Source organism: Nycticebus coucang, chromosome 4, assembly GCF_027406575.1.
Source record: "Nycticebus coucang isolate mNycCou1 chromosome 4, mNycCou1.pri, whole genome shotgun sequence".
In the NCBI taxonomy this organism is placed as follows: domain Eukaryota; kingdom Metazoa; phylum Chordata; class Mammalia; order Primates; family Lorisidae; genus Nycticebus; species Nycticebus coucang.
Window position 1 is genome coordinate 73,625,944 of NC_069783.1, and position 24,916 is coordinate 73,650,859.

Genomic DNA, 24,916 nt, shown 5'->3' on the forward strand with positions numbered 1-24,916 from the left:
CATTCTCCACCAGCACCGATCTTGTGTCTGCTGAAGTTGGTATTTCATTCTTGCATCTATCTATCTAGTCAATGGAGTTTAGTGCCAGGCATTAGCTGTGGCTCTGGCTTCCACTCCTTTCAGCATCTGTAAGACTTACAGCCTCCCATCCCACACACACCCAGGATCCAGTTATACATTTACCAAGGAGCAGAGTTTCACCCAGGCATCAGTCTCAGTGCTGCAGAGAATGCTTCTTTCCCGCCTTCTACTTCCCTGCCTCTTAGAGAGGCAGGTTAGGAAAATGGGGGAAGAGAACACAGTCTTAAAGTCAGATGGACACAGTTCTTTTCTCCTTCTGCTACTTATTAGCTATGTGATTGTGGGCATGTCTTTTAACGGCCCTATGCCTCAGTTTCCTCATGTGAAACGGGGTTAGTAAAACCTATCAGTGGTGAGGTTAGATAGGTCAACTTTTGTATTGCCTGGCACAGAGTAAGCAGCAAGTAAGGTGGCTCACTTTGCATCAGCGTTGAGCAAACTGGTTGTGCCATGATAGGTAAGAACTAGGATGTTTCAGACGTGTGACGGGGCAATAGGAACCGCTCGTAGGATCCCAACGTACCAGCCATGTGGTGTCTTTCCTCACAGGGCGTGTGCTGGTCCAGTGATCCGTTTTTCCAGCCGTCTTACACCCCGGACCCATGATCACGCGTCCCCACCCATGACAGAACCTGACCAGGCGGTGGCTCAGGCGCCTTTCCGCTCCAGCCTCTAGCCACGGACCACACGTCCCATCCCTGGCGCTCGGCCCCGCCCCCCGCCCAGGCGCGCCTCTCCAGCGGGCCGGCTCGGGTGTCTGAGCGGCCGCGCCTGCGGGCTGTGCGCGCTGATTGGCTGCACCACGACGGCGGGCGGCCCGCGGAGCACACACCCTCCCCGTGCAACCAATGGGCGCGCACACGTCACTGACTCGGCTACCCGCGAGCCGGCAGCCCCTCAATAAGCCACATTGTTGCACCGAACTCCAGCGCAGCAGTCCCGGGCCGCAGCTAGCGACGCTGTGTCATCCAGCTAAGAAGATCTGCCAGCCGGAGCATCGCGCGTGGGAGCTTGAGAAGTCCGATCGCCCTAGTGGAGCGGGGCTGCGACTCTTCTCAAGTTGAACCTTAGTGATTTTGTGGCTGAAGTTAGCGTCTTGGCGTGGGACAACCGGACACGTCTCCAGGAGTGATACTTAAGCGACTTCTTAGAGTTGGGACTCCAGAAACCTAACTAGAGACCCAAGATCTTCCCCAGCCGGGCGCGCCATCGCCGTTAGCCTTCTTTGTGTGCCACCCGGACTCTCCGCTCCCGACCCGCAGCCAAGCGCAGATACAAAGCGGTTGGACCGTGTCGTCCGCCTTCCCTGCACGCACTCCAGCCTTGGTTTCCCAACTCGGCGCCGTCGGGCCACGGCAGGATGATTGCCTCTCATCTGCTCGCCTACTTCTTCACGGAGCTCAACCATGACCAAGTGCAGAAGGTAAGTCAGCGAGGTCGGAGGCAACTGGCTTGCTTCTGATAAAAGTGACGTGGTCTTCGGGACTCTCCTTCTCTACCCTGCGGAGACCCGCTTTCCCCGCTCTCCGGAACGAGGACGAGGACGAGGACCAGGAAAAAGTCTGAGCAGCCGAGAAACTCCTGGGCGAGAAGAGCCACGTCTGCTAGACACCGGCTTGCGTTTGAGCGCGTGCGAGGCGCCGGGGCGCGCGCACCGCCGGGCTGTCTCCATGCCTGCGGTCCGGAACGCGCTCTCGTCTTTCCCCTAGACACTTTTTTCTGTTTCTATTGGGGCGGGCATCCCGCACGGAGTCCGGGATGGCTAGGCCCACGTGGGAGGAGCCCCCCCTTCTGCAGCCCGAGTTCCGGCGGGAGCACGTGGGGAGAATCGTGGCCTGGGGGAGGAGGCTCCTCTCCCTCTGTGGGGCTACCGGGCACCTCTCGCGCGTTTCAGGACCACGTTTAGGGGACAAGCGGTTCCCCTTCACTTTCCTTGCGGCCTTGCGGAGGTAGGCTTGGAGAGAAGCCGCCTCGGAAAGGATCTGGAAAGGGGGTAAAGGAACTCCTCCCGCCGCGCCCCCTTCCCGGAACTGCGGCTCCCGGAACTGAGGGGCGTATATCCATCCCCCACCCCCGGGACTGCCTCGGGACCGCCCCGCTTCGCGTCCCCAGGCCCGGCCTCCTAGTCTGGGGGAGACTTTGTTACTTTCTAGTTTGCTCCTAAAAGTTACTCGGAGAGGGTCAGCCCCTCATCCCAAATTTCTTAAGGTTTTTGCCGTTCTGAAAGTGAGCTTTCCTCCTGCCCTAGGCCCCGACCGGTCTGTGCCCACATGGCTTTCAGCGTCCCCACCACCGGAGCTCTCTCCCTGGCCCGATCGTGTACATTAAAAAAGCGCCTCGGGCCCTCTGGAGAACCTGGATCTCCCTGCCTCGGGGAAAGTGGGTGGGACCAGAGCTGGGCCGGGCTGGGGGCACTCTCTGAATTCAGTTTCTGAAAGGCCCGATATTAAGGGTTTGGCTTTGAGCCAGAGCCTTGGCTGGGGATTTGAGGTAGAGGATGAGCTGGGGAGTGGCTAATGGGGTTGTTTTAGTGCTGTGTGGCAATGACTGAACGTTGCTCAATTACATGCTTGAAATTTCAGTGTCTGGTGGGAACACATTTTTGGGAAAAAGTCTTGACATTATCGTTCCGTGGGGCAACCTGCCCGTATTCCCATTCTGGCGGTCCTGAGGGCAAAAGAGAAGATGATGGGTTTCCTCCATATTGATGTAATGAGGGCAGATGAACCTCCACATAAAAATTGATGTTACTCAGCCTCAGAGTGGAGGAAGGAGTCGAGGGCGGCAGGTTGTCTTGAGTTTTACCATGTTCATAAACGGTTGTTACTCTCTAACTTATTCCTGGGACGTGGCTCTACATTTTACTTCAGTTTACTTAACAACGTGTTTTTGAGCTGGCAGGGTCTTGGCAACTTCTCAGCTTCCAAGATATGAGTTAACTCTTGGTGAAGGATATTATGTCTTGGCAAGTCCCAAAATACTAAGTGGAGTTTCCATTCCATAATCTTAGGAATGTCTTCTCAGTTGGACGTCACCCCGAGGACATTTGAATTCTTGTATAAATTTACTGTTCCCAATCCAGTGGGAGACACTAGCACTGGAAACTCAGTGGAGTTTTATCACTATCATTGGGGATGGAGGTTATCTCTCTAGTCCCAGAGTGGAAAGGGCATTAGCCAAGGTATCTGGAAGTGAATTCTAATCCTTGTCTTGTGGACTATTTAACCACGGGATTCTGAGTCTCTTTGGATAACCCATTTCTTTTTCAAAAATGCAGATGATGACAGCAGGCTTGCTCACTTATGAGATTGTGATGATTAACCACCACAAAGTGAAATCATCCCTCCTATCAAATTCTTTACCTTGGCAGCAGCCACCTTTCTGCCTGAGAAATGTTCCTGAGACATGTGTGCATTTCCTTTAAATTACCAATGGGGGCAGAATAGAATCAGGCCTTTAACTCACTAGGGGTCCAGAACCTCTAACTTAGACTCCCTGCTTAGGTGAGCATAGCTGTTTTGTACCAGCTGCAATTAGATAGGAAATAGGAAGAGAATGAGAAAATATTTTGGAGCCATGTTTCTGCATTACTGTTGGAGGGAAGAATTAGGAGAGAATGATGAAGATTGAGTTTAATTTTATAGTCTCTTGAAAAGATCTTTTGATTTGGATTCCTCTGAAATCCATTTGTGAAAACATCATTTTACATATTCTGGGTTATTGTCTGAGGACACAGGGAAGGCTTAGGTTTACCTGCCCAGCAGGACCACTTGTCTCCTGATGGAAGTCCATAGTTTGCTGCATGAGAGACAAGAGAGTCTCTCATTTGGCAAAAGTGAATATTTGTGTTTGTTCTTGAACTTGGAATTCAAGAGCAAACACAGAGCATTTACTGTGTACCTGGGACCTTCTAAGCTCTTTACATATATTAAGTTATTTACATTCACACCAACCTCATGAGGTAAGTACAGTTGTTATCAGCATCTGTTTTGCTGGTGAGGAACTGAGGCCTAGAGTAACTTGCCCACGGTCACTAGCTTTTTTGTAAGAGCTGGGGATTGAAGCCACACAGGTGGTTCCAGAGCACTGTGCTCATGACCACATACTTGTCTGCCTCTGGGGAACATTAGTGGGCTCATAGGCCCCACCTGTGTCCTCTCATGGATGCTGGTAGTACCCTCATCCTTTCCCCACAAAAGGAACTAGCTCTCCTGTTTGATCAATGACATGAGTTAGTACCCTCTGGCTATTCCAGCTGAGAGCCTTGGATTCATTTTCACAAACTTTCCCTTCTGACTTTGTTAACTGGTCTCTGGGCTACTTTAGAGGCCTCCTAAGGATTTCCCTGCTTCTAGTTTCTTTTCTTGAGCCAGACTGGATCATTTCAGAAGGCTTCTACAACTGCACTGGCTGCTGAATACCCCCGATGCCTCTCCTCCCATCTCAGCCTTACCTTTCTCTCCATCCTTTCATTCCCAGAAACTTAATTTCCATCCTGTCATGCCTGTGCATACTAGGTCCTTTATTCCTTGTTCTTTCTGTGAACTTGAATGCTTTGCTTGTCTTTTTCCCTTTTAACCTTTTCTAGCTCAAATGCTGTCCCCTCTCTCAACTCTCTCTACCTCCTCCCCTTCCTGTGTACCTACATTAGTGCCCTTGAACCTCGCATGGCATTTGTTTCATTCCATCATACATTAGAGTTGGTTTTTAGTTTGGGTTCCTTCCTCAGGACAAGAAGGATCCTGGGTTTTTGCTTTTGTCACGATAGTTCCTGGCCACTGGTGAGATGCTGAGTTAGTGCGGGAATGAAGGAGAGGATCTTCCCCTATAAAGAAGCTGAGTGAGAGCTGCAGGAAGTGGAGGAGGGTGGGAGGCAGCTGGGGGTGGTTAGCCCTGGGTCAAAGGGATGGGTGTGTGGGTGGACACTTAGAGGGAAAGGCAGTTCTCGGGATTCTTTGTTCAGGCTCAGCACCTGTGGCTCAAGCGGCTAAGACATACACCTGAGTTGGCGGGTTCAAATCCAGCCCAGGCCCGCCAAACAACAATGACAGTTGCAACCAAAAAATAGCTGAACGTTGTGGTGGGCCCCTGTAGTCCCAGCTACTTGGGAGGCGGAAGCAGGAGAATTGCTTGAGCCCAGGAGTTGGAGGTTGCTGTGAGCTGTGATGTCATAGCACTCTACCCAGGGCGCTAGCTTGAGGCTCTGTCTCAAAGAAAAAGAAAAAGGATTCTTTCTTCACCCAAAGCATGTTCTGAGGCTAATCATGTTCTGAGCTGATCTTAAGGGGAGAGGAATGAGTAAAAGTTTCCTGTCCTCCTGTAATCAAGGTTCGAGTCCTGTCTGAAGAGACAGAAGATTGTTTTTATATTAATTGAGGTAAATTAATATATCAGATATGGGATCTTGTCTTTTTTTTTTCCAGTTTTTTGGCCAGTGTTGGGTTTTGTACCCGCCACCTCCAGTATATGGGGCCGGCGCCCTACTCCTTTGAGCCACAGGTGCCCCCTGGGATCTTGTCTTTTAAGAATGAGGATTAGGGTTAACCACAGAAGTGAAATGAAGTGTATACCCCTTTCTTTAGCCATTTACCACATTGTTTTAACATGAGCAGGCTAAAGCCATTTTTATTGGAATCCTGTAATATAGATTGCTTACTAAGGCCTGGAGGGGAATATCTTGGATGCCAAGATTCAACAGAGTCCAAGGTAGCCAAAAATTTTAATGTTTTTTGAGAACCTACTATGGGAGCAAGGCCTTCTGCAGAAAACAAAAACTGATAAACCTTTCTGTTGTCCTCAGAGATAAGACTTCAGGAAAAGATAATTAATGGCCACTGAGTCAAAAGAGGGTGTATTATCATGGGTGGGTATAGAGTTAAAGACCTAAAGGAACATTTTGGCCACCTGTAATGTGCCAGTAATCTCTAGATATGAGAGTAAAGTGTCGAGAGTCAACTACAGATTAAAACCTTAATAAGATTATTTTTGGCTAAGTTAATTTTCATGGGGGAAACTGAAATTGATAGGTATGATTTGTCTCGTTGGTTCAACTTGTAACGTCTTAGTATCCTTACCCCAATACTATCCCTTCTCCTGTTCAGAAGACAACTGATGGTAGTAGGAATACTTTGAAGCTTTTGCTAACTATTCCATTTGTATTATATTGTTAAACTTCTATTTCAGAGAATGCTAAGAAGCCCCTCCTTTTTTTCCCCACCCTTGAATGAATTAAAATTCCCTCTGAAGCTGCTCAGCCAAAGCCAACTTTTTTTTTAAACATCACTTTTTGAAGTGGAACTTTTCCAGCACTCTGGGGAATGTTAGGGCAGCTGGGGGTCCTAATCCAGGGGGCATGAAAATGTGGCAACTGGAGTAAGAAGATCTGATGTAGCGAGAGAACCTGCGAGGCCCAGAAAACTGGCTTCCTTTGTTCAGATGCTTCCGGTTTAAAAGACCAGCTCCTGATAAGAGGTTCCTCATTATCATTGTTGAGTTTGGAAGTCAGCAAGTTTGGTTTGTTTTCCAACACTGTATGTTGTCTGCCTTTGCCTTTTCAAAGCAGAAAAGGGGCAAATCAAACCCCAGAGTTCACACGGATCACGTGCCATGCTTCCTTGCCATGAACTGGCTGTTTCTGCTTATTTCTAAAGCAGTTTCCTCCAGCCTTGGTGCTGTTGACATTTTGGGCCAGATAAGTTATTTTTTCTCTTCTTTGAGAGGCTATCCCAGCCTTTCAGAAAGAGTTTCTACCTTATCCAAAATTTTAGGGGCAAAGCTTGTTTTTATTTTTTTTTTAATTGCCGGGGATTCATTGAGAATACAAAGGACTAAGTCACACTGCTTGCATTTGTTAGGCATTCCTTTAGATCAATAGTCTCAACTAGGAGTGATTTTTGGCCCCCAGTGGAATTTGGCAATGTCTGGAGACATTTTTGGTTGTTGCAGATGGATGAGATGCTAGTAAGTAGAGGCTAGGATGATGCTGGATATGACACAGTGTTTAGGATACCAGGTCCCTGCTCCCCCAAAGAGTTATCTGGCCCAAAATGTCTATAGTATTGAGGCTGAGAAATTGTTTTAGAAGAACATGGTCCACCCATCCCCTACCCTCTTCAGTTTTCAAGTGTGTATCTCATGGTCAAACAGTTAGTTAGGAGCCCCAGGTGGGAGCAGAGCCCTCAGCTGTCATCAGTGTGCCATGGCATGGGACAATCATAGTGGGAATTGGCTTTTACGAACGATGAACTTAAGGTGAGATCTCCAGTCCACTGCAGTCAGCAGATGCCCATGTTCCCTCATTGAAGGACATGTTTCCAGGGGGCAGGAGCCAGTTGCTGTGTCTCAGCCAGAAAAATAGGCAATGCAAGTTCATCAGGAAGCCAGTGGGAAAGAAGTCTGCTCAGTTGTCCTCAGTAGATGGCACCCTGGCTGTGCTGGAGTTTCTATGGAGGCCAGGCATCTGCCAGGCTTCCAAACAAGACAGACATGTGAGTTGGCAGAATGTGAGCTCAGAAGCTACCCTGGCTAGAGAGCAAGCTCGAGGGGCTGGGACACCTACTGAGGGACAGTCCCGCATTATTGAGAGAGGCTCCTTGGGAAGAAGGGTCAGGCTTCCTGGAGTTGAATCCTGGCTTGCTGCATAAAAAGCAGTGTGAGCTTGGGCTAGTTATGTGATACACCTCTCTGAGCCTCGGTTTTCTTCTCTTGTAAAGTGGAGAGATTGTTTGGATAATACTTTAATTGGGTCATTGTAGGGATTAAAGAGAAAGAAAGTTAATATATGTGAAGCTGTTAGAATAGTGCCTAACATATAGTCAATACTTTATATATTAAATATTGGTACAGATGGTCCCCAACTTATGATGGTTTGAGTTAGTGATTTTTTGAGACTTTATGATGTTATGGAAATAATACACATAGAATAGAAGCCATACTTTGGGTACCCATATAATCATTCTGTTTTCACTTTCAGTACAGTATTCAATAAATTACATGAGATATTCAACACTTGATCATACATTGGTTTTGCGTTGAATGATTTTACCCCATTATGGGCTAATGTAAGTGTTCTGGACATGTTTAAGGTAGGCTAGGCTAAGCTATGATGTTTGGTAGATTAGGTGTATGAAAAGCATTTTCAATTTAAACCCTTTGGGATGTAACCCCATTGCAACACAAGCAGCATCTGTCCATAAAGATACTTTCTTTCCCTCTCCATCTTGACAGGAGTGAACAGAGATCCTGCTTTGACTTGGGTAATTCCCAGGGGCTCCTTTTAGGTAGTGTGGGTCCAGGCTCATTTGCGCCATCTGTCTGATATTGGATTGGGTCAGAGAACAGAGAGCGCAGAAGGCTGGGAAGTTCCTGAAGCCAGGGAAGAAAGAAGTATCCTCATTGTCCGTTTCAAATTCTAAAACCACTTTTCTGGGCATAGCAGACTCATCTTTGAGCTCTTCCTCTAACTTGCTTTCCTTCTGGTCCTCTGAGAAGCAGTACCCCCATTCGAAGGTTTCTGGGACACCTTGTACACGGGTGCATCTCAGGTTGAAGCATCTTCTTTGATATCCCATGACAGACACGGCTATGCTGAGTGATCACAGCGTTGAAACTCCTTTTCACGGGAGAAACCTAACCCGCCCTCCCCTCAGTAACTTCCCAGAGGAGGGCAGAGGTTTCTGAGGGCAGTTGCTGAGGCTGCTAACTTCTGCTGGAGAAGTTTAGGAGTTTGCCAGTTAGATTCTTGCTCCCCATCCTCACCTCTGCCCCAGACTCTGGCTTCTCACTGGGGAAACCAGTGCCCTGTGCTGCTGTCATGGGATTGGGCCATGGTAAGTTCGGATCCACTGATTCATGAAGTGTCACTGAAGGAAACAACCACTTTCACCTTTTTTTTTTTTTTTTTGCACATTGGGTGAGGTTCCCCTGCTATCTTGGGGCTTAGCAGAGAGCTCTTGCCCCAAATTTCTCCCAACTCTGGGCTGTTCAGTGTGTCCCCTCCTGCTGACATTGGGGTGCCCCGGGTTCCAGGTATGGCCCAACAGAGTATGTGGAACCCCCCCATCCATCAACCCCGTGAGCAGCCTTTGTGTTATCCAAGTCAGGTGTTAGGAGTCACGGCCCTGCTCTCTGGACAGAGAATTTCATTTTCTCTGAAGTGCTACCTTCTTTTAGGGGTGGTCACACATTTTGTACTTTTGTCTGTGGATCTTTAAGGATTTCCTTGATGTTCCTTTTCCTGGACAGACCTTGGTAACCTCATTGCAGGGTTAACCAAGAGAGTGACTCAAGGCTCGTAGAACTTGGAGCCCACCCGCCCCCCACCTACCCAGTCTTCCTGCCCCTTTCAGAATCCTTGCCTAGAAGGCCTGGAGGTGGTCCGTGTTCCTAGCCTCTTCCTTCTGGCATCTCCATATTGCCTGATAAAGGAATGAGGCCAGATGTTTTATCATCTGACAGTTTTAATTAGAGTTAAATGAGGGCATTTAAAGCTGCCATTTTTCCTTTGTTCTTACTTGAAGGACTTCCTCTTCCTGCTTCCTCTCAAATTTTCCCATCTCAGGTTTAGGGAGGGGGTGTTCAGGCTAACTGCATGAGGCATGGACTAAGGCTCTTCTGCCTTGGCGGACTGCCTGGGGCCTTGGCACCACCTGGAGTCTTGTGGGCGAGGCTGTGCTGCCTTCTGCCATTCTCTGGAGCTCCGGGCTAACTTAGTCGCCTTGAAGCTGCTGCACCCAGCCTTCCACAGTGGCCTCCTGCTGGCACCACTCAGCTCATGGAAAGCTGCTCTTGAGGTTCATGCTTTGTCCTTGGGTCCCTGATTATGCCAGCCATCAGCACCTCTGCTTTCCTGCAGGAGCTTATGCATCACTATGGCAAGGGTGATAGCCTCACTCTGCAGCGGCTGAAGGCCTTGCTCAGCACTAGATGTTGGAGTGGGCTAGAAGAATGTTACCCTGCCTGTGCAGGGCCAGAGGAGCCTCTCGATGTGCTTTGCTTCTGGAAGACTCTTTGCTGCCCACAGTTGCAGTGCCCCATCTTGGATTGGGAGGAGTGAGTTCCAGGAGCCAAGTGCAGTAGAAGTGTGGTGATTAGGTCTCCTGTGTGGCCATCGTCTCCCTCTGGTCTTGCATGGGGGCCAGCATGGTGTCTGTCATGAAGAAGACCTCTTACAAGAGGCTGCTTTCTGTACCTCACAGCTCTGGTGATTGGAACCCTCTACTCCAACGCCGCCTTCCAGTTCATCCTGAGGCTTTTGGTTTCAACCTCTGGAATATTATTATGTCTCCAAGTCTACAGTGGTGTTTGGGAGCTTTTATCTTTTCTTTTTCACAGAGAAGGTCTTGAAGATGCTTTTTAAGCAGAAAAATGAACATCGCACAGACATTGCCATTATGTCTCTGAGACCCTGTCTTTAAAGGACAAGGAGCAAGACAATGATGGAAAAGTTGCAGAGGGAATTCTGGACCACGTGATTCTTCAACACTGCAACAGCGATCTGAGTGGCAAGGCCCATGGTAGACAAGAAGGTCACAGCAGCCTTACTCTGCATGCAGGACCTGCAGGCTTCCTAGAGCACCTATTATTGGCTAAAAGGTGTCAGCAGTCTGGCCTTGACGATCATCCTGAGTAATGGCCTCCATAGTTTCATTGATGGCCAGGCCATTGATGCTTCCTTTACTGTATCTGTTTTCCAAGGCATCAGTACCTCAGTGGCCATCCTCTCTGAGGAATCCCTGCATGAGCTGGGAGTCTTTGTTATTCGGCTCAATGCTCAGATGAATGTCTTCTTCAGCTTCCTTTCCACCTGCTGCTACTCCATGAGTTTGGTCGTTGGCATCCTGGCCGGCAGCCACTTCTCTGCCAACTGGATTTTTGTGCTGGCTGGAGGAATGTTTTTGTGTATTTCTCTGGCCTGCCAAGAGGATGAAAGGAAGGGCATCATCTTGATCCCCTTTGTCACCCAGAACCCAAGCCTCTTGACTTGGCTCACCATCATGTTGGTACTCACTATATATATAATCAGGACAGAGCCAGATTGGGTAGGCCCTGGGCTGCCTGATCCCAGGCTCAAGGACTCAGCATCCATGAAGCACCACGGAAGAGGCAATTCTCATAAGAATTGATGCAGACTGTATTCCTGCATTCAAATGTCAAACTGTTTTTAAAATGTTCTATCCTAGGAATAAGCCACTGTGCTAACCAGTCTCTTGGTAGTGCCTGTCACCCTCTCCTCTCCTTTTCTCACAGTGATTCTGGAACCTGAATGCAGCTTCTTGACGAGCCTAACTTTTTTTTCTGATCACTCTGGCCTTTTTCTCTTGGAACCACTGCTGAAAGATTTTGAATCCTTTTCCTAACAATGCAGAAATACAGCCAGGGGTTAATCTTGAGTTAGAAATATCAAGAGGTGAATCCAAAGTTTTGGGCCCATGAGTCTAAGTGTGTGTCCTGGACCTCAAGCTGCCCAGTTTCAAACCGGATCTACCCCGTCTCACAAGTGAAGAGACAACAAACAGGAATCCTTCCCACTTGTGCAAAGTCTGTTCTTTCTGTTGCCTATTACTTCTCTAAGAGAACTGAAAATCAGAGCAGAGAAGTCGGGTTGGAGAAGGGGCAGGGATCTTCCCGAGAGAGAGGGGAAGTAGAATGAGGACGCAGACAATGCATATCTTGTCAAGAGGCTCCTTTGTTCCCACTGGGGCGCTGAATATAGGTCCTGAGGCAGCACCTGCTGTTCCTGGCCATCCAGGTGAGGTAATATGGAGGTGTAGTTGCCTGGACCCCTTCTTTCACTGACAGAATGGAGGATCAGGAGCTCTGCCAGAAAATAATTGGTTTTGCTGTAATTTCTACCTTCCCTTCCTCTTTCGTCTTCTGAGAAATTTTTAGCTGCCTCTCCAGAAGCACATTCTGAGCACAAACAAGGTGTTAGAGGGGAAACTGCACAAACTATCCTCCCCTGACTTGTAGAATGAGGCTTCAGTTAATGTTCTACTTAGACAAGGATTGGTCATCAGAAATGGAATCAGTGCAGGCAAAATTTGGGATCTGCTAATTGTATAAATAAAAGTACAAATAATGGAGGACTCTGACCTACCGGGTCAGAAACTTGGATTGGGGCACTGTGGATGTTTGCAGAATGGTGGCCTTGATGATTATGCTGTAAATGAGTTTTAAATATCTTCTCTATGTTACCACTTCCTCTCTTCTCCCCACAAAAAGACTGAATTCTGTATTGAATTGAAGATCAACTGCTCTAATTCTTTCCAGAAAATAGATGGATATACATATCCATGAAACTATAGGCCAGCCTCAGGCGCTGTGGAGCCCTCACCTTAGAACTCTGGCTTCATTGGGAGCTAATCTCCAGGTTCACTAGGTGAACTGGTTTATTATTATCTTATTGATAATATGAGATTCTTTAGCTACTTTGGGGAGCCAATCTCTCCTGCAGCCTAGGGCCATGTTTGCAAACAGATTTGTATTCATGGCTATCAACAGTGCTGGTTCATTGCCAACACCTGTATTTTTCTTTTCTTGCACAGAAAAACTGTCCACTCTCTGTCATTAAAAGCAGCATCTGTTTTGCTCTTTCTTCTTGGGAAACATCCCACAAACCAGGAACATTCTTGAAAAGAATAAGAGCAGGAAAACTGCTGGTAATACTTAAAAGTTTTTTCCTTACCTTGCCTGTTGACTTTGATAGATTTGAGAAAAGGCTGAAGAAAGAGGAAAACTTCAGCAACCAAGATTCTAGATTAAATATCAGGACTGACTCCCAATAGGATTATGGCCCAGTTTTACCAAAGAACCAATTCCTTGAATGTTGGAATCTTAACTTTTTATATTATTATTTTTTGTTTTAAAATGAATCTTCGTTTCTGTTTTATTTTTCTCAAACTGTTTTCAGGAGCTAGCAGAAAATAGCACTCGAAGTTTAAGACTCTGGAAAATTTTGCTTTACTTCACTTACATTGCTGCATTACATCGGTAATTTTAGCATTCCCAGTATATCCTGTCATTCTTTATAAATACCCTGGGGAGTAGAATGCCAAGTTAGAGTTATGGGGTTTCTAGTTTGGGAGATGAGCTCAAAAATGTAATCTTTAGTAAATTAAAAAATAAAATATGAAATAGTAGGGTGCTTTTCCTTTTTGCACACACCTGTATTAAGCTAAGAAATTTCTTTTCATAGACAGCTGCCTCAAAGAGAAATCCTCTTTAAACTATATTTGGAGCAGAGGTCAGTCCTAGCTGGTGCTTAGGAGGGGTGGAGACACTCACATCATCCGACCGATTTGTAAGTTGCCAATGACAACAGATTTGCCTCATGAGTTGAAAATGGGGCAACTTCTTTTTGACTTTTAAATATTTTATTTGGTGTTTTAAGGATTTGCACATATCAGAGTCCAAGATGTGAAGAGTTGTTTTGAGGACTTTATCACCCCTGGCATTAGCAGCTTCAGCTTCCCTTTTTCTGGGTGGACCAGCTCCTACAAATGTTAGCAAGGAAAGTATGTCTCATGCAGGAATGGTAAGCCAGGAACAGGGGCTCTGCTACTTCCCACCTACTCCCTGGATGGGCAGGTTGCCATTGTCCTTGCCCTAAAGGTATTTTGTATCTTTTGTCACCTTGGAGTTATTCCTTTCTTGCTCATCCTTCCTGGAGGGTTTAAAAAAGAAGGTTTTTAGGCAACCTAAGATCTGTTTTTAGTAAGTTTTCTTCCAAAGAGATGGTAATATGTTGGAAATCTGCTTTTTAAGAAAAGTCTGATTTTTGCACGAGAGGTTAAGATTTTATTGTTCATATTCACCTTTACAGTTCTGCAATTCCATCACAGTATTTTTTTCAAAACTTAGGTGTTATGAGAAGAAATTAGAAAAGGAAATTAACTTATATGAACTGTAAATGTCTTGTTTGTAAGATTCTGTAAATAAAGCTATATATTCTGTAAAAAGAAAAAATTCTTTTTTCCTGTCTCAGTCCCCTCCACAGCCCTCTAGCTGTGTCCCATCAGTTGTTTGTATTATAGTAACTCAGGCCACCCTCAGGCCTGAAGAGGCCAGGCACAACTGGGGACAGTACCTGGCCTAGGGGAAAGCCAGAATTCAGTCTCAGGCAATCTGACTCCAGAGTGGCTGCTCTTAGCCCCCAGCATAAAGCTGCTCAGGACAACTAGAGATGGTCAGTTTTGTTTCAGTTGCATGGGGTCATATGTCAGGTGCCAGCTGGGATCCCAGTGAACCATTGGGATCATTATAGCCCAAACCCTTCATTTTATAGTTGAGGAAATCAGGTGCTGGGTACTAAGGGACCAGCCCAAGTTCACATAGGGTGAGCCCCAGAGCAGGACTCCGGTTTACTAATCCCCATCATTGTGAACTTTCATCATTTACGTGGGGGTTCCCCAAGAAAAAAAGGAAGGATTTGCCTAGTGGGTAGAGGACTGTATAATTTCTTGTCCAAACTGGGCCACTTTCATTAGTGAAAGAAGGCACTATTAACAGGTGTGCTGGTACCAGTGTCATAAACAGATTGTCTTGGGCAAGCAGCAGCGGATGGGTGCCTTGCCTATGGTGGATGTGATCTTGGGGTGAGTGGGGAAGACTGGGAGAGTCTGGGGCTGGGATATGGAGCAGAAGGACAGACACAGAGGGATTTGGCCCAGCAGTTAGACAGGTGGCAGCCTGGGCTTACAAACCATGCCACCGTGGGGCAGAAGGCTCAGGAACAGACCCTGGCAGAGTCTGACCTCTAGGGAGGTCAGTGTGCCAGGCAGGGCACCAGGTAGATGGGGAGGAAACGATGCGGCCTCCAGGCTCCTGTGCAGTGAGGGCGCAGGCCAGCTCTTCCCCCTTCATCAGGCTACTCTTCCATCTCTTCGCTCTTGCCTTTGCACACCTGCTGTATATAAACCACACCAAGGTTTCTTGAGCACCTTCTATTTCTCAAGTATTGAGATAGCTGCTGGCATCACAGATAAGAAGTTGGGTACATGTAGTCCCTGCTTTTAGTCCTCTGGGATCAGTGAGGATGAAAGACACAGGTGTCAAAAGCTCATTGGCAGCACTGGCGGGAGAGGCCATCTGTGCTGGGCCCTGGAGGGCCAGTGGGAGTTTGCTAGGCCCAGAGGAGGAGAACATCCTAGGCAGTGGGGCCAACATCTACATGTTTCTAACCTTTTGAAGACAAATACTCCTCAGATTTGTATTAATCTGATTTAAGTCATTGTACATCCATACTTTATTACAGTAACAAACTGCCTACTGTCTGACCTTACTTTTAGTTTGTAATTTCTCGTCAACACACGTACCTCCCTCCAGCAGACTGAGCCCCTTGCTGGCAGAGGCTGGTGTCTCAGTATCTGCAGGTGAGTGGTCTGTGGCAGGGTCTTGTGCGTCTGGGGTGCATTGCTCCTTTGCACTGCTGCCCGCAGCCAGAACAGAATGTCTGAGGACAGAGGACCCTGGGTGGGGTGCCCCAGTGCCCATGTCTTGGACCCCTCACAGGTGCTGCTGCCTGAGGTCTGCCTGGCGGTAACTTGAGGCAGCTGAGAGCTAGAACTGGCAGAACAGGAAACCCTGTGACTCACAATGGTGCAACAGGATCCTGGAGGAGTGGCCTTGTGTGTGCCTCCCTGGTCGGCTCCATACTCCCCCACAGCCCCAGGCACGTGCGTCAGAACTGCCATCTCCCTGAGGTGGCATGGCAGCGCCCACAAGGGTCCTGCTTGTCCCATTCAAAGCAAATGTCACAGCGGAAATGTTACCTTTGGTCAGTGGGCTTTCAGAGGACAGGAGACTTAATAGCTCCGTGTCCGGCGGTGTGTCTTCCTCCCCAGCTCATCTTTTTTTTTCTCTTTATCAGAAACATCTGGCCCTGCCTTGGCAATTTTACAGGATAAACTTGCTGCTCTTTGTACAGCGTCAGCACTCCCAAGAGGAGTCTGTGCGGGCATTATTATTAATGAGGTCACTGATAGCAGTTGCCTGGCTTTCCCAGGATGAACACACCTGGGCCCCAGGTGAGGCACTTGCCTGGCCACCGGATGTTGTGGGTCCTTCCAGGGACTAGGCCTGGGGTTGGGGACACTTCCCTAAGTCTCAGTTTCCTTGTCAAAGACTTTTGGTAAAACTCTGGCAAAGGAATAATACAAAAATATGAAATTCTTTGGAGGTAAGTTGCAAGCATGTGTCAGCATGTTGAGTCACTGGAAGGCTGTGTGTGGACAGATTTAAATTCTGAATCTTCCCTTGGTTTCCCTCTCTTGACCTCTTTGATCTCTTTTGGCTCTTTGGTCACATGTAGTAGAATAGAGCCACGTCTGGGCCACCTGCCTTTTTTTCTTCTTACTTTTTTTTTTTTTTTTGAGATAGTGTCTTGCTTTATTGCCAGAGCTAGAATGCAGTGGTGTCATGATAGTTCACTGCAGCCTCAGACTCCTTAGCTGAAGCTCAAGTGATCCTCCTGCCTCAGCCTCCCAAGTAGCTGAGACTGTGGGTGAGCACAACCATGCCTAGCTGATATTTCTGTTTTTTATAGAAATGGGGTCTTGCCATGTTGCTTAGGCTGCTCTTGAACTCCTGGGCTCAGATGATCCTCCTGCCTCAGCCTCCCAAAGTGTGGAATTACAGTGGTGAGCCACTGTGCTCAGCCTTTCTACATCTTTTTAATTGAAGTATAATACACATAGGAAATCGAATACACCAAGAAACCACCACCCAGTTCCAGTAACAGGTTATTACCAGTACCAGCCCCACTTTCTGTCTCTACACCCTCTTCCCCTACCTACCACGACTAAGTATAATCACTACCCTGACTTCTAACAGCATAGATCTGTTTTTTTTTTTTTTGTAGAGACCGAGTCTCACTGTACCGCCCTCGGGTAGAGTGCCGTGGCGTCACACGGCTCACAGCAACCTCTTAACTCTTGGGCTTTCGCGATTCTCTTGCCTCAGCCTCCTGAGCAGCTGGGACTACAGGCGCCCGCCACAACGCCCGGCTATTTTTTGGTTGCAGTTTGGCCGGGGCTGGGTTTGAACCCGCCACCCTCGGCATATGGGGCTGGCGCCCTACTCACTGAGCCACAGGCGCCGCCCAGCATAGATCTGTTTTTGTAGTTAATATCAGTGGACTTGTACAGCATGTCCCTTTTGTATCTGGCCTTTTTCACCCAGCATTATGCCATGCTATGAGATTCACCTATGCTGTTGCATGTGTTATTGGATGGTGCACTCTTATTGCTATCATATCTCCTATACCTGTTTTGACTGTGGTTGATTTAAAACAGATAGAACAGGTCATAAGGCTCTTGGCACCCAGAAGCCTCGGTCCTTTTTAAATTTCTTGCAAGGAGGCCAGGTTGGAACATTGGCCTAACATTGAGATGACCTAGTTGCCATGTTCAGGACAAGAACATAAGTGTTAAAGAAAGCTGCCTGGGAAGACATTCTAGATATTAAAGCTGAAATATCCCAAGATTAGAGAAGGAAGTTCAGCTGTGCCATGGGGTCTCTGCATCCTTCACTCTGAGGCTTCTTAGCTTGTTGGAGTCATTTTCTTATCCTATTTGATCACTTGAATGTACCTTTCTATGAGGAGGGTGTGTCCTGTAGAAATGACTGATGAGCATTTGCTCATTCATGTATTATTTCATTCTGCTTGCTTATTAAAAGGATTTGGTGATTTGGTTAAGCTTTCAGTAAAATGATTTCTAGAACAAGGAGTCATCAAATGGGCAAGGATGATTACCAAAGAAACCTTGGCAGAGAGCTTTCAGCTTTTTTTTTTTTTTTTTTTTGTAGAGACAGAGTCTTACTTTATCGCCCTTGGTAGAGTGCCGTGGTGTCACACAGCTCACAGCAACCTCCAACTCCTGGGCTTTGGCTATTCACTTTGCCTCAGCCTCCTGAGTAGCTGGGACTACAGGCGCCCGCCACAATGCCTGGCTATTTTTTTGTTGCAGTTTGGCCAGGGCCAGGTTTGAACCTACCACCCTTGGTATATGGGGCTGGCACCCTACCCACTGACCCACAGGCGCCGGCTGAGCTTTCAGCTTTTTGACAGTCAAGGCAAAAGGACAGTTCTGGAGGTAGCCCTTGTCATCTCACTGGTCTGTAGCAGGAAGCACAATGTGTCTGGGCAGCCACACTTTTTCCTGGCTGGGGAGGGAAGTGTTAGTGAACAGCACAGCAGCTTTCCACTGTGGACAGGTCTTCATGATGCTTCCTTCCTGTGGTCTCTTGATTAAAGGTTATAGAATTAAACTATGCCAATAAGCATTTTGTGGGGATCTAATGTAATGTAGTGAGGTGAGTAACTCATAATCTTCCAGGATCTTGGGCCTTGTGCTGGTACCTCCTGAGTCTTGTGCTGTCTCCACGTCCACATTTATCCACTGAGATGGCTTAGCCCGGAAGCCATCTTCTGTGAATGCCAGCCCCACAGGCCACTTAGACCTGAGATACCTCCCATGGTCTGTCTTCCACTGTGCTTCCTTTCTTACCTGACAAGATTCTGCCCTCCGTGCATTCCAGAGGCGCTTGTGGGTCTACAATATGAGCCAGGTTCTTTGCTGTCTTATAAAGCCCCAGAGAGCAGGGATCTTGATTACTGTAAAAAAATTTTGCTGTGATAAAATATGCATGACAGAATTTTCCATTTTAACCATTTTTAAGTGTATAATCCACTGGCATTAAGTATATTCACATTGTTGTGCAACCAACACTACTATTCATCTCCAGAATTTCTTTTAAAATTATGCTCTGTACACCGTAGTGCTTTGTATATAAATGGTGTTCAATAAATGCTATAAGTGGGAGATGCTGAGTTTGCAGTAATATTTAGGGATTCAGGGGCTGAATGATGGGAATCTTACAGATTTAGACTTTCCTTCTACACTTCCCACTTCGGGTACTCAAGGTAAGATTTGTACCATGTAGTACTTCTTATAAAAACTGTCAGCATTGGAATATTGCTTTCAATCTGATCACGGCCCATGTTCCACCGGGACCAGAAAGGCCTTGGGATCCAGGCATTGGTCACCAACCATTTGATTAGAATTGGTCTGTAAAATGAGATGGACAATTTCATCTCAGGTCAGCAGGGTTGTTTTTCACTTGGGTAATAAGGAGGATTCCTTAGTCTGTACTAAGTTGGCCTAAGTTGTGCAGGGCCTCAGTTTCTCTGAGATCCCTTTCTGGCTCTGCACTCCAGGCCTTTTCCTTCCCGGCTTCCTCATACCTGGCCAAGGCTGGGTCTGACTCACCCTGCCCACTGCCCACTTTGAAGTGGAGCCTCTGTGGGGGTGACCTTTTGCTGCCTCCATTCCTTGCATCGTTCCTGTGGCAGAATTTCCCCTCCTTTTTGTGCTGATCTGGAGGAATATGAGGGCACTTAATGGGATGGGTGTTAATGGCTTTCCATTTGGGGCATTAACTTATTTTATCTTTATAAAATCCTCTTTAGGATGGGGTGAAGTTCTCTTTAGGGCTTCCCCTGCCACCAACCTCAATTCTGTAGAGGAAACAAGTGTGTCAGACTGCTGTGTCATGGGAAAAAATGAAACTGACCAAAATTGCCCAATAAGGAAGTTTAAATCTTACCATTGCTAAATAGATATCAACTAAAACTGTTATCTCTTTTTGCCTAACACACACCCTCGCCTCCTGGCAGGCAGGCAGATGGGCAGCAGCCCTGTGTCTGAGCCAGGCTTTGCTCTGGCCTGCCTGTGACACCCCAGGTTGGAATGTCTCCACCTTTCCTCCTCTCTCCCAGATGGAGACTTAAAGAGAAGCAGCCTGCATGCACACCACAGAAAGAGAAGGAACAATTTGGGGAAGCAGCCAGGCTTTTTTAACTCGAGCATGAGTGAATAGGGTTGAGAAATATCCTTGATCCTCCAAGGTGCCACTGGGCAGAGAGACCTCTAGGAGAAAGAGGTGGAGGTGGGGAGGAAAGGGGGCCAGGTAGAGCTCTACCCTTGTTATCTCACTTATGCAGATGACTGTTGTGTTCATACCAAGTTATAGTGAGGAAGTTGGGGCTCAGTTGGGGAGTGAGTCCTCCAGCGTCACACACCCCACACAAATGCTGCAGCTCACGTTTCTGATGCCAAAGCCCTCAACTCTTCATCACCACCAGCTGCAAAATGAGGGGCGGCTGGAATGATTCTGCTTTGATGGTTTCCAGCAACTTAAATTTCTTTCTTTTTTCTTTTTTTTTTTAATTTTCTTGTTTTTCAGCAACTTACATTTCTTAACAACAAGTGCAGGGTTTGTCTTCCTGACTCCAGGGACCCTGGATCAGCACGGGATTATTTCACAGAGACATACTTGGCCTCATATCTTAACTACTCACTTTCAAGGACCCTAGGCAGAAAAGTGGTAAAAATGAGTGAGCAGTGTCGCCCAGAACAGGGCCCACCATTACCATATTCTTGTCATAGCGGAAACCTGCCAGAGGAGAAGGGCAGATTCTGTGCTCCCAGGCTGAGAGGTGTCCCTTTGGTTAGTCTGGTATGGATCTTTGGAATTCTTATTGTTTTTAAAAAGCTCCTCATGTGATTCTGATGTGCAGCCACATTTGGAAAGTCTTATCACAAGTGGCAGAATGGAGATTAGACAGAAGTTATCTTAAAGCAGATTTATCTTTGATTGAGGAAAATCTTTCAACTAGAGTTGACCAACAATGGAATTTAGGGAAATAGTGAGCCTCTCAGGCTTGGAAGCATTCAAACCTAGGTCAGATGGCTATCGATTAGGTGAAGAGAGACCAACTAGACGAACTCAAATGCTAAGTTCAGTGGGATTTTACTCCAAGGGGGCCTTCCCTTCTAAGAGTGAGTATTTTTCAGCTGTAGTCTCACTGATGTGTGTACACACGGTGTCCCCTAAATGGTTTTCTCTCAGGACTTTGAGCTTGGTATTCCCTCCCTCCACTGCTTGGTGCCTGAGAGTGGGCAGGATTCTGAAAGCTGCATTCACTCCCTTCCCCCAGTCTAGGAAAACTGTCTTCAAATGGCAGCCGTTGCTTCTTTCTGACTTCTCCTTCCCTTGGTACCATTCATTCAACGTCACAGCCTGCCAAGGCTGGGTGGGCACTGCTGGTGTGTTGAAGAAGCTATGACGTTAAGTGATTAATCATCCCTACCTGAGTGGCGCTTATAGGCTGAGTGGGTGCATCATAATGCCCAGGTGCCATCTACTCCCAAGTTTTGATCAAGGTGAAAGAGGGGAGGTTTGGACCAAGGTATTGGCCTTGGCATTTTTCACAGCTGTTTCATATCTTTTCTCTTAGTCTGTCCTCCTGTGCTGGAAGGAAACTGGAGTCCTGGGGGTTATTCAAGAAACCACAGGGCATGCACCACGCCCAGGCTAAGAGGGGCCCACAGCACCTTGCTGGTGGTCCTGAGGGCCTGACATTAGAGCTGGTAGGCCTCTGTTGAATACCAGCTCTGCCCCTCACTATCCAAGTGACCTGTAAAATGGGTACAGAAGTTTTACAAGAAGACGATGGAGATCAAGTCAGTAAAGCTATAGGATGATGCCAGACAGATAAGAAATGCCTGATAGACTGGACGTGGTGGCTCATGCCTCTAATCCCAGCACTTTGGGAAGCCGAGGTGGGTGGATTATTTGAGCTCAAGAGTTTGAGCCAGCCTGAGCAAGAATGAGACCCATCTTGGGCAGCACCTGTGGCTCAAGGAGTAGGGTGCTGGCCCCATATACCGGAGGTGGTGAGTTCAAACCCAGCTCCGGCCAAAAACTGCAAAAAAAAATAATAAGAAGAAGAAAAAGAAAAACTAGCCGGATATTGTGATGGGTACCTGTAGTCCCAGCTACTCAGAAGGTTGAGGCAAGAAGATCATTTGAACCCAAGAGTTTGAGGTTGCTGTGAGCTATGATGCCACATCACTCCACCCAGGGCAACACAGTGAGACTCTGTCTCAAAAAGAAAAAAAAAATGAAATGCCTGATAAATGTGATAAATGTTTAACCACTGTGGCTGTCATCACCATTGCTGGATATGTGAGAGATAGTTAAGATCCACTGACTGACGGGCGTATGACTTGAGTCAGGGGTGACCATGCAACTTGATTCTTCCAGGGCTAAGGATGAGAAGTGTCCAACTGGATTTCCAACAACTTGTAGCAGTTTAAACATCAAAGATAAACTAAGTTTGGCTGCTATAGAATTTGCTTTTTTGTGTACATGACTTCTCGATCAGGATGAGGTGGTGGGACCTCTGCTCTTCCATATAGGAGCTCTCCTTCCGCCTTTGAAAAGGCCCAGAGCCACCAAGGGAGGGTGTGTGTGGGGGAGGGGAGGCACCCGTCAGGGAGGTTTGTGGAACAATCTTTTTTTGGGAGAGTAGCAAGGTGGGAGGACAAAGTCCAGAGAAATGTTTGCTGCCCCCTGACCTGCTCAGCCAGCTCTGTGGGCCACACTCCCCGCTGTCTGCCCTCTGTATCTATGTCAGAGAATGAATTGAACTGAAGATTTCCATAATGGGCATGGCCAGCTTGCATGGCTGCAATGCTACTTGGCCTGTACAGACTTCAGTGGAAAGGGACAGTCACTCAGCAGCATGGACAAGAGTATAAGTGAGCCCCACTGCTCCATTTGTCCTAGCTCAGCCCTTGGATCTGTGGCCTTCTCCTCTGTAGCACAGAGGGACTGGCTGACACTACATACCTCAGAGGGCTTTCTGAGGATGAAATGAGTTAATGGAAGCAAAACCTTGGGAACAGGGTCTGGCATGGAGCAGGTGCTTCGTAAGGGCTTGCTGTTATCACTGTTGCCCATGAAAGCATTTTGGGCTGGATGTAGCTTGACATTAGTCTCTGGTCTGGGTGGCCTGAAATTTTGTATATCAGCACCAAGATGTGTAAGTTGTGACCAGTCAACATGTCATTGGATCTGGACTGGGAATCCTCTGGGGTGGTCAAAGTTGCCCTGTGCCTAGGATCACTGGAGACGGCTGGACGCTGTCTGACACTTCACCAGTAGGGAGGGGGCTTGTTTGGTGGCAGGCTAAAATCTCACCCTTTTGCCTCCTGTCTGTCAAATGTCATCATGCAGGGGGGGCATACCCTGTAGGAAGCAGAGGTCAGTGACTTAGCTTGGGGGATGGAGTCCTGGAAGACTGAGGCAGATTCAGGACAGTGGGGCTCAAGGTGAGTGAGGTACCAGGAGTCAGTAATCAAACAGGAGGCCCAGTGTGGTGGCTTACTCCTGTAAACCTGGCACTCTGGGAGGTTGACATGGGAGGATCGCTTGGGCTCAGAAGTTTAAGACCAGCTTGAGCAAAATCTAGACCCCCATCTCTACTAACAAGAGAAAAACTAGCTGGGAATTATTGCAGGCTCATGTAATCCCAGCTACTCCGGAGGCTGAGGCAAGAGGATCATTTAAGCCTAAGAGCCTGAGGTTGCTATGAGCTATGATGCCATGGCTCTTTACTGATAGTGACAGAGTAAGATTCTGTCTCAAAAAAAAAAAAAGAAAGAAAGAAAATCAAACAGAAGGGACAGTTGGATTCTTCCTGATTTAGTCCTATGGACTTTAGTCTGAGGTAGCTTTCAATAAATGCTGGCAGGGTGGCACCTGTGCCTCAGTGGGAAGGATGCTGGCCCCATATACTGAGGGTGACGGGTTCAAACCTGGCTCCGGCCAAACTGCAACAAAAAAATAGCCAGGTGTTCTGGTGGGCACCTGTAGTCCCAGCTACTTAGGAGGCTGAGGCAAGAGAATCGCTTAAGCAGGGAATTGGAGGTTGCTGTGAGCTGTGACGCCATGGCACTCTACCGAGGGCAATAAAGTGAGACTCTGTCTCTTAAAAAAAAAATAAAATGAAAACAAATAAATGCTGGCAATAGGGAAATTCTGGGAAATCCTCCTTTCTGTAGTTCCAAACCCAACATGACAAGCCTGATCTCTCTCCTGGAGAAGGGAGTGAGAAATGGTTTTGGTTGCTCATCAGGAGGAAGGTGCCCTTCTACCATTCTCTGCTCCTACTCTGTCCCCTGTGCCACCTTGTAGGTGAGAACTGCATCTCGCTATTGCCTTGTGTTTAAACCCTCAGCAGTTGTGGAGGGGGCTGGGCTGATGGCTGGAAACTCTCCTTGCTGACTCACTGCTGCTTGCAGCATTTCCTCGGACTCTGTTCTTTCAACTTTTGGGACTTAGAAGAGTGATAAAAGATGAGTACTAGTCAGGATCCTTGAAATGATCTGAGGAGGACCAATGTCATTATTCTACAGGGACAAAAATAGACCCAAAAGAAGAGTTTGCCCAAACTCCCTAAGGAGTTAGGATACAGCTTGGAAAGAAGATGTGTTAGGAAACTTTTCTCTTTTACTTTGTCACAAAGGAGGACACTGCATTTGTTCTTTGTTCTTAAATGATTAAACATCTTTTGTTGTTACTCTGGAAATCTTAGGCTGCAAGCTTAGTTAAAAAAAAAAAAAAATTCAAGAAGCCCTGACAAAACTGCTGGAAAGCATGGAAGACGCTACTAGTAATGAGCATATTTGTTGAGAAAGTTATTATAAAAGTTGTGCTTCAGGCTGGGCAAGGGCAAAGGACAGCCAGCCATCTACTTGTGTTTCTCACAGGAATGACAGTGGTAGTGGCCATCTGCTGAGCTTTGCTCTTTGGAGTCCTAGAATTTCAGAGCTGGAAAGAGCAGTGTCCCTTCTGGTGCCTCAGTTTGGTGACACTGGTTGGGGTGGGGGGTATGCCACTCATACCTGAAAGCACTGTTGGGACCTGGTCCAATACTCCTGAGTCTCTCCATTCCTGCTCTCCTACTGGCCAGGGGCGCCACCTGTCA

General features: G+C 47.3%; 1 protein-coding gene and 1 pseudogene across 3 annotated transcripts in view; both read left to right on the forward strand.

Annotated features, from left to right (window-relative positions):
• The first annotated feature begins 984 nt into the window (after window positions 1-984).
• Window positions 985-24,916, forward strand: part of HK2 (hexokinase 2) — a 64,570-nt gene continuing 40,638 nt past the window's right edge. Inside the window, exon 1 of one of the 2 annotated variants that reach the window (XM_053588636.1) lies at window positions 985-1,504. In XM_053588636.1, coding sequence (XP_053444611.1) covers window positions 1,442-1,504 — 63 coding nt within the window. In that variant the 5' untranslated portion in view covers window positions 985-1,441. Of the gene's footprint in view, window positions 1,505-21,405; window positions 21,513-24,916 lie in introns of those variants that run through there. The other variant, XM_053588635.1, reaches the window with a different exon arrangement.
• On the forward strand, window positions 8,894-14,034 carry LOC128583365 (metal cation symporter ZIP14-like; annotated as a pseudogene). The gene is made up of 3 exons (XR_008379449.1): window positions 8,894-8,909; window positions 9,688-11,830; window positions 12,992-14,034. The product of XR_008379449.1 is annotated as a metal cation symporter ZIP14-like (transcript).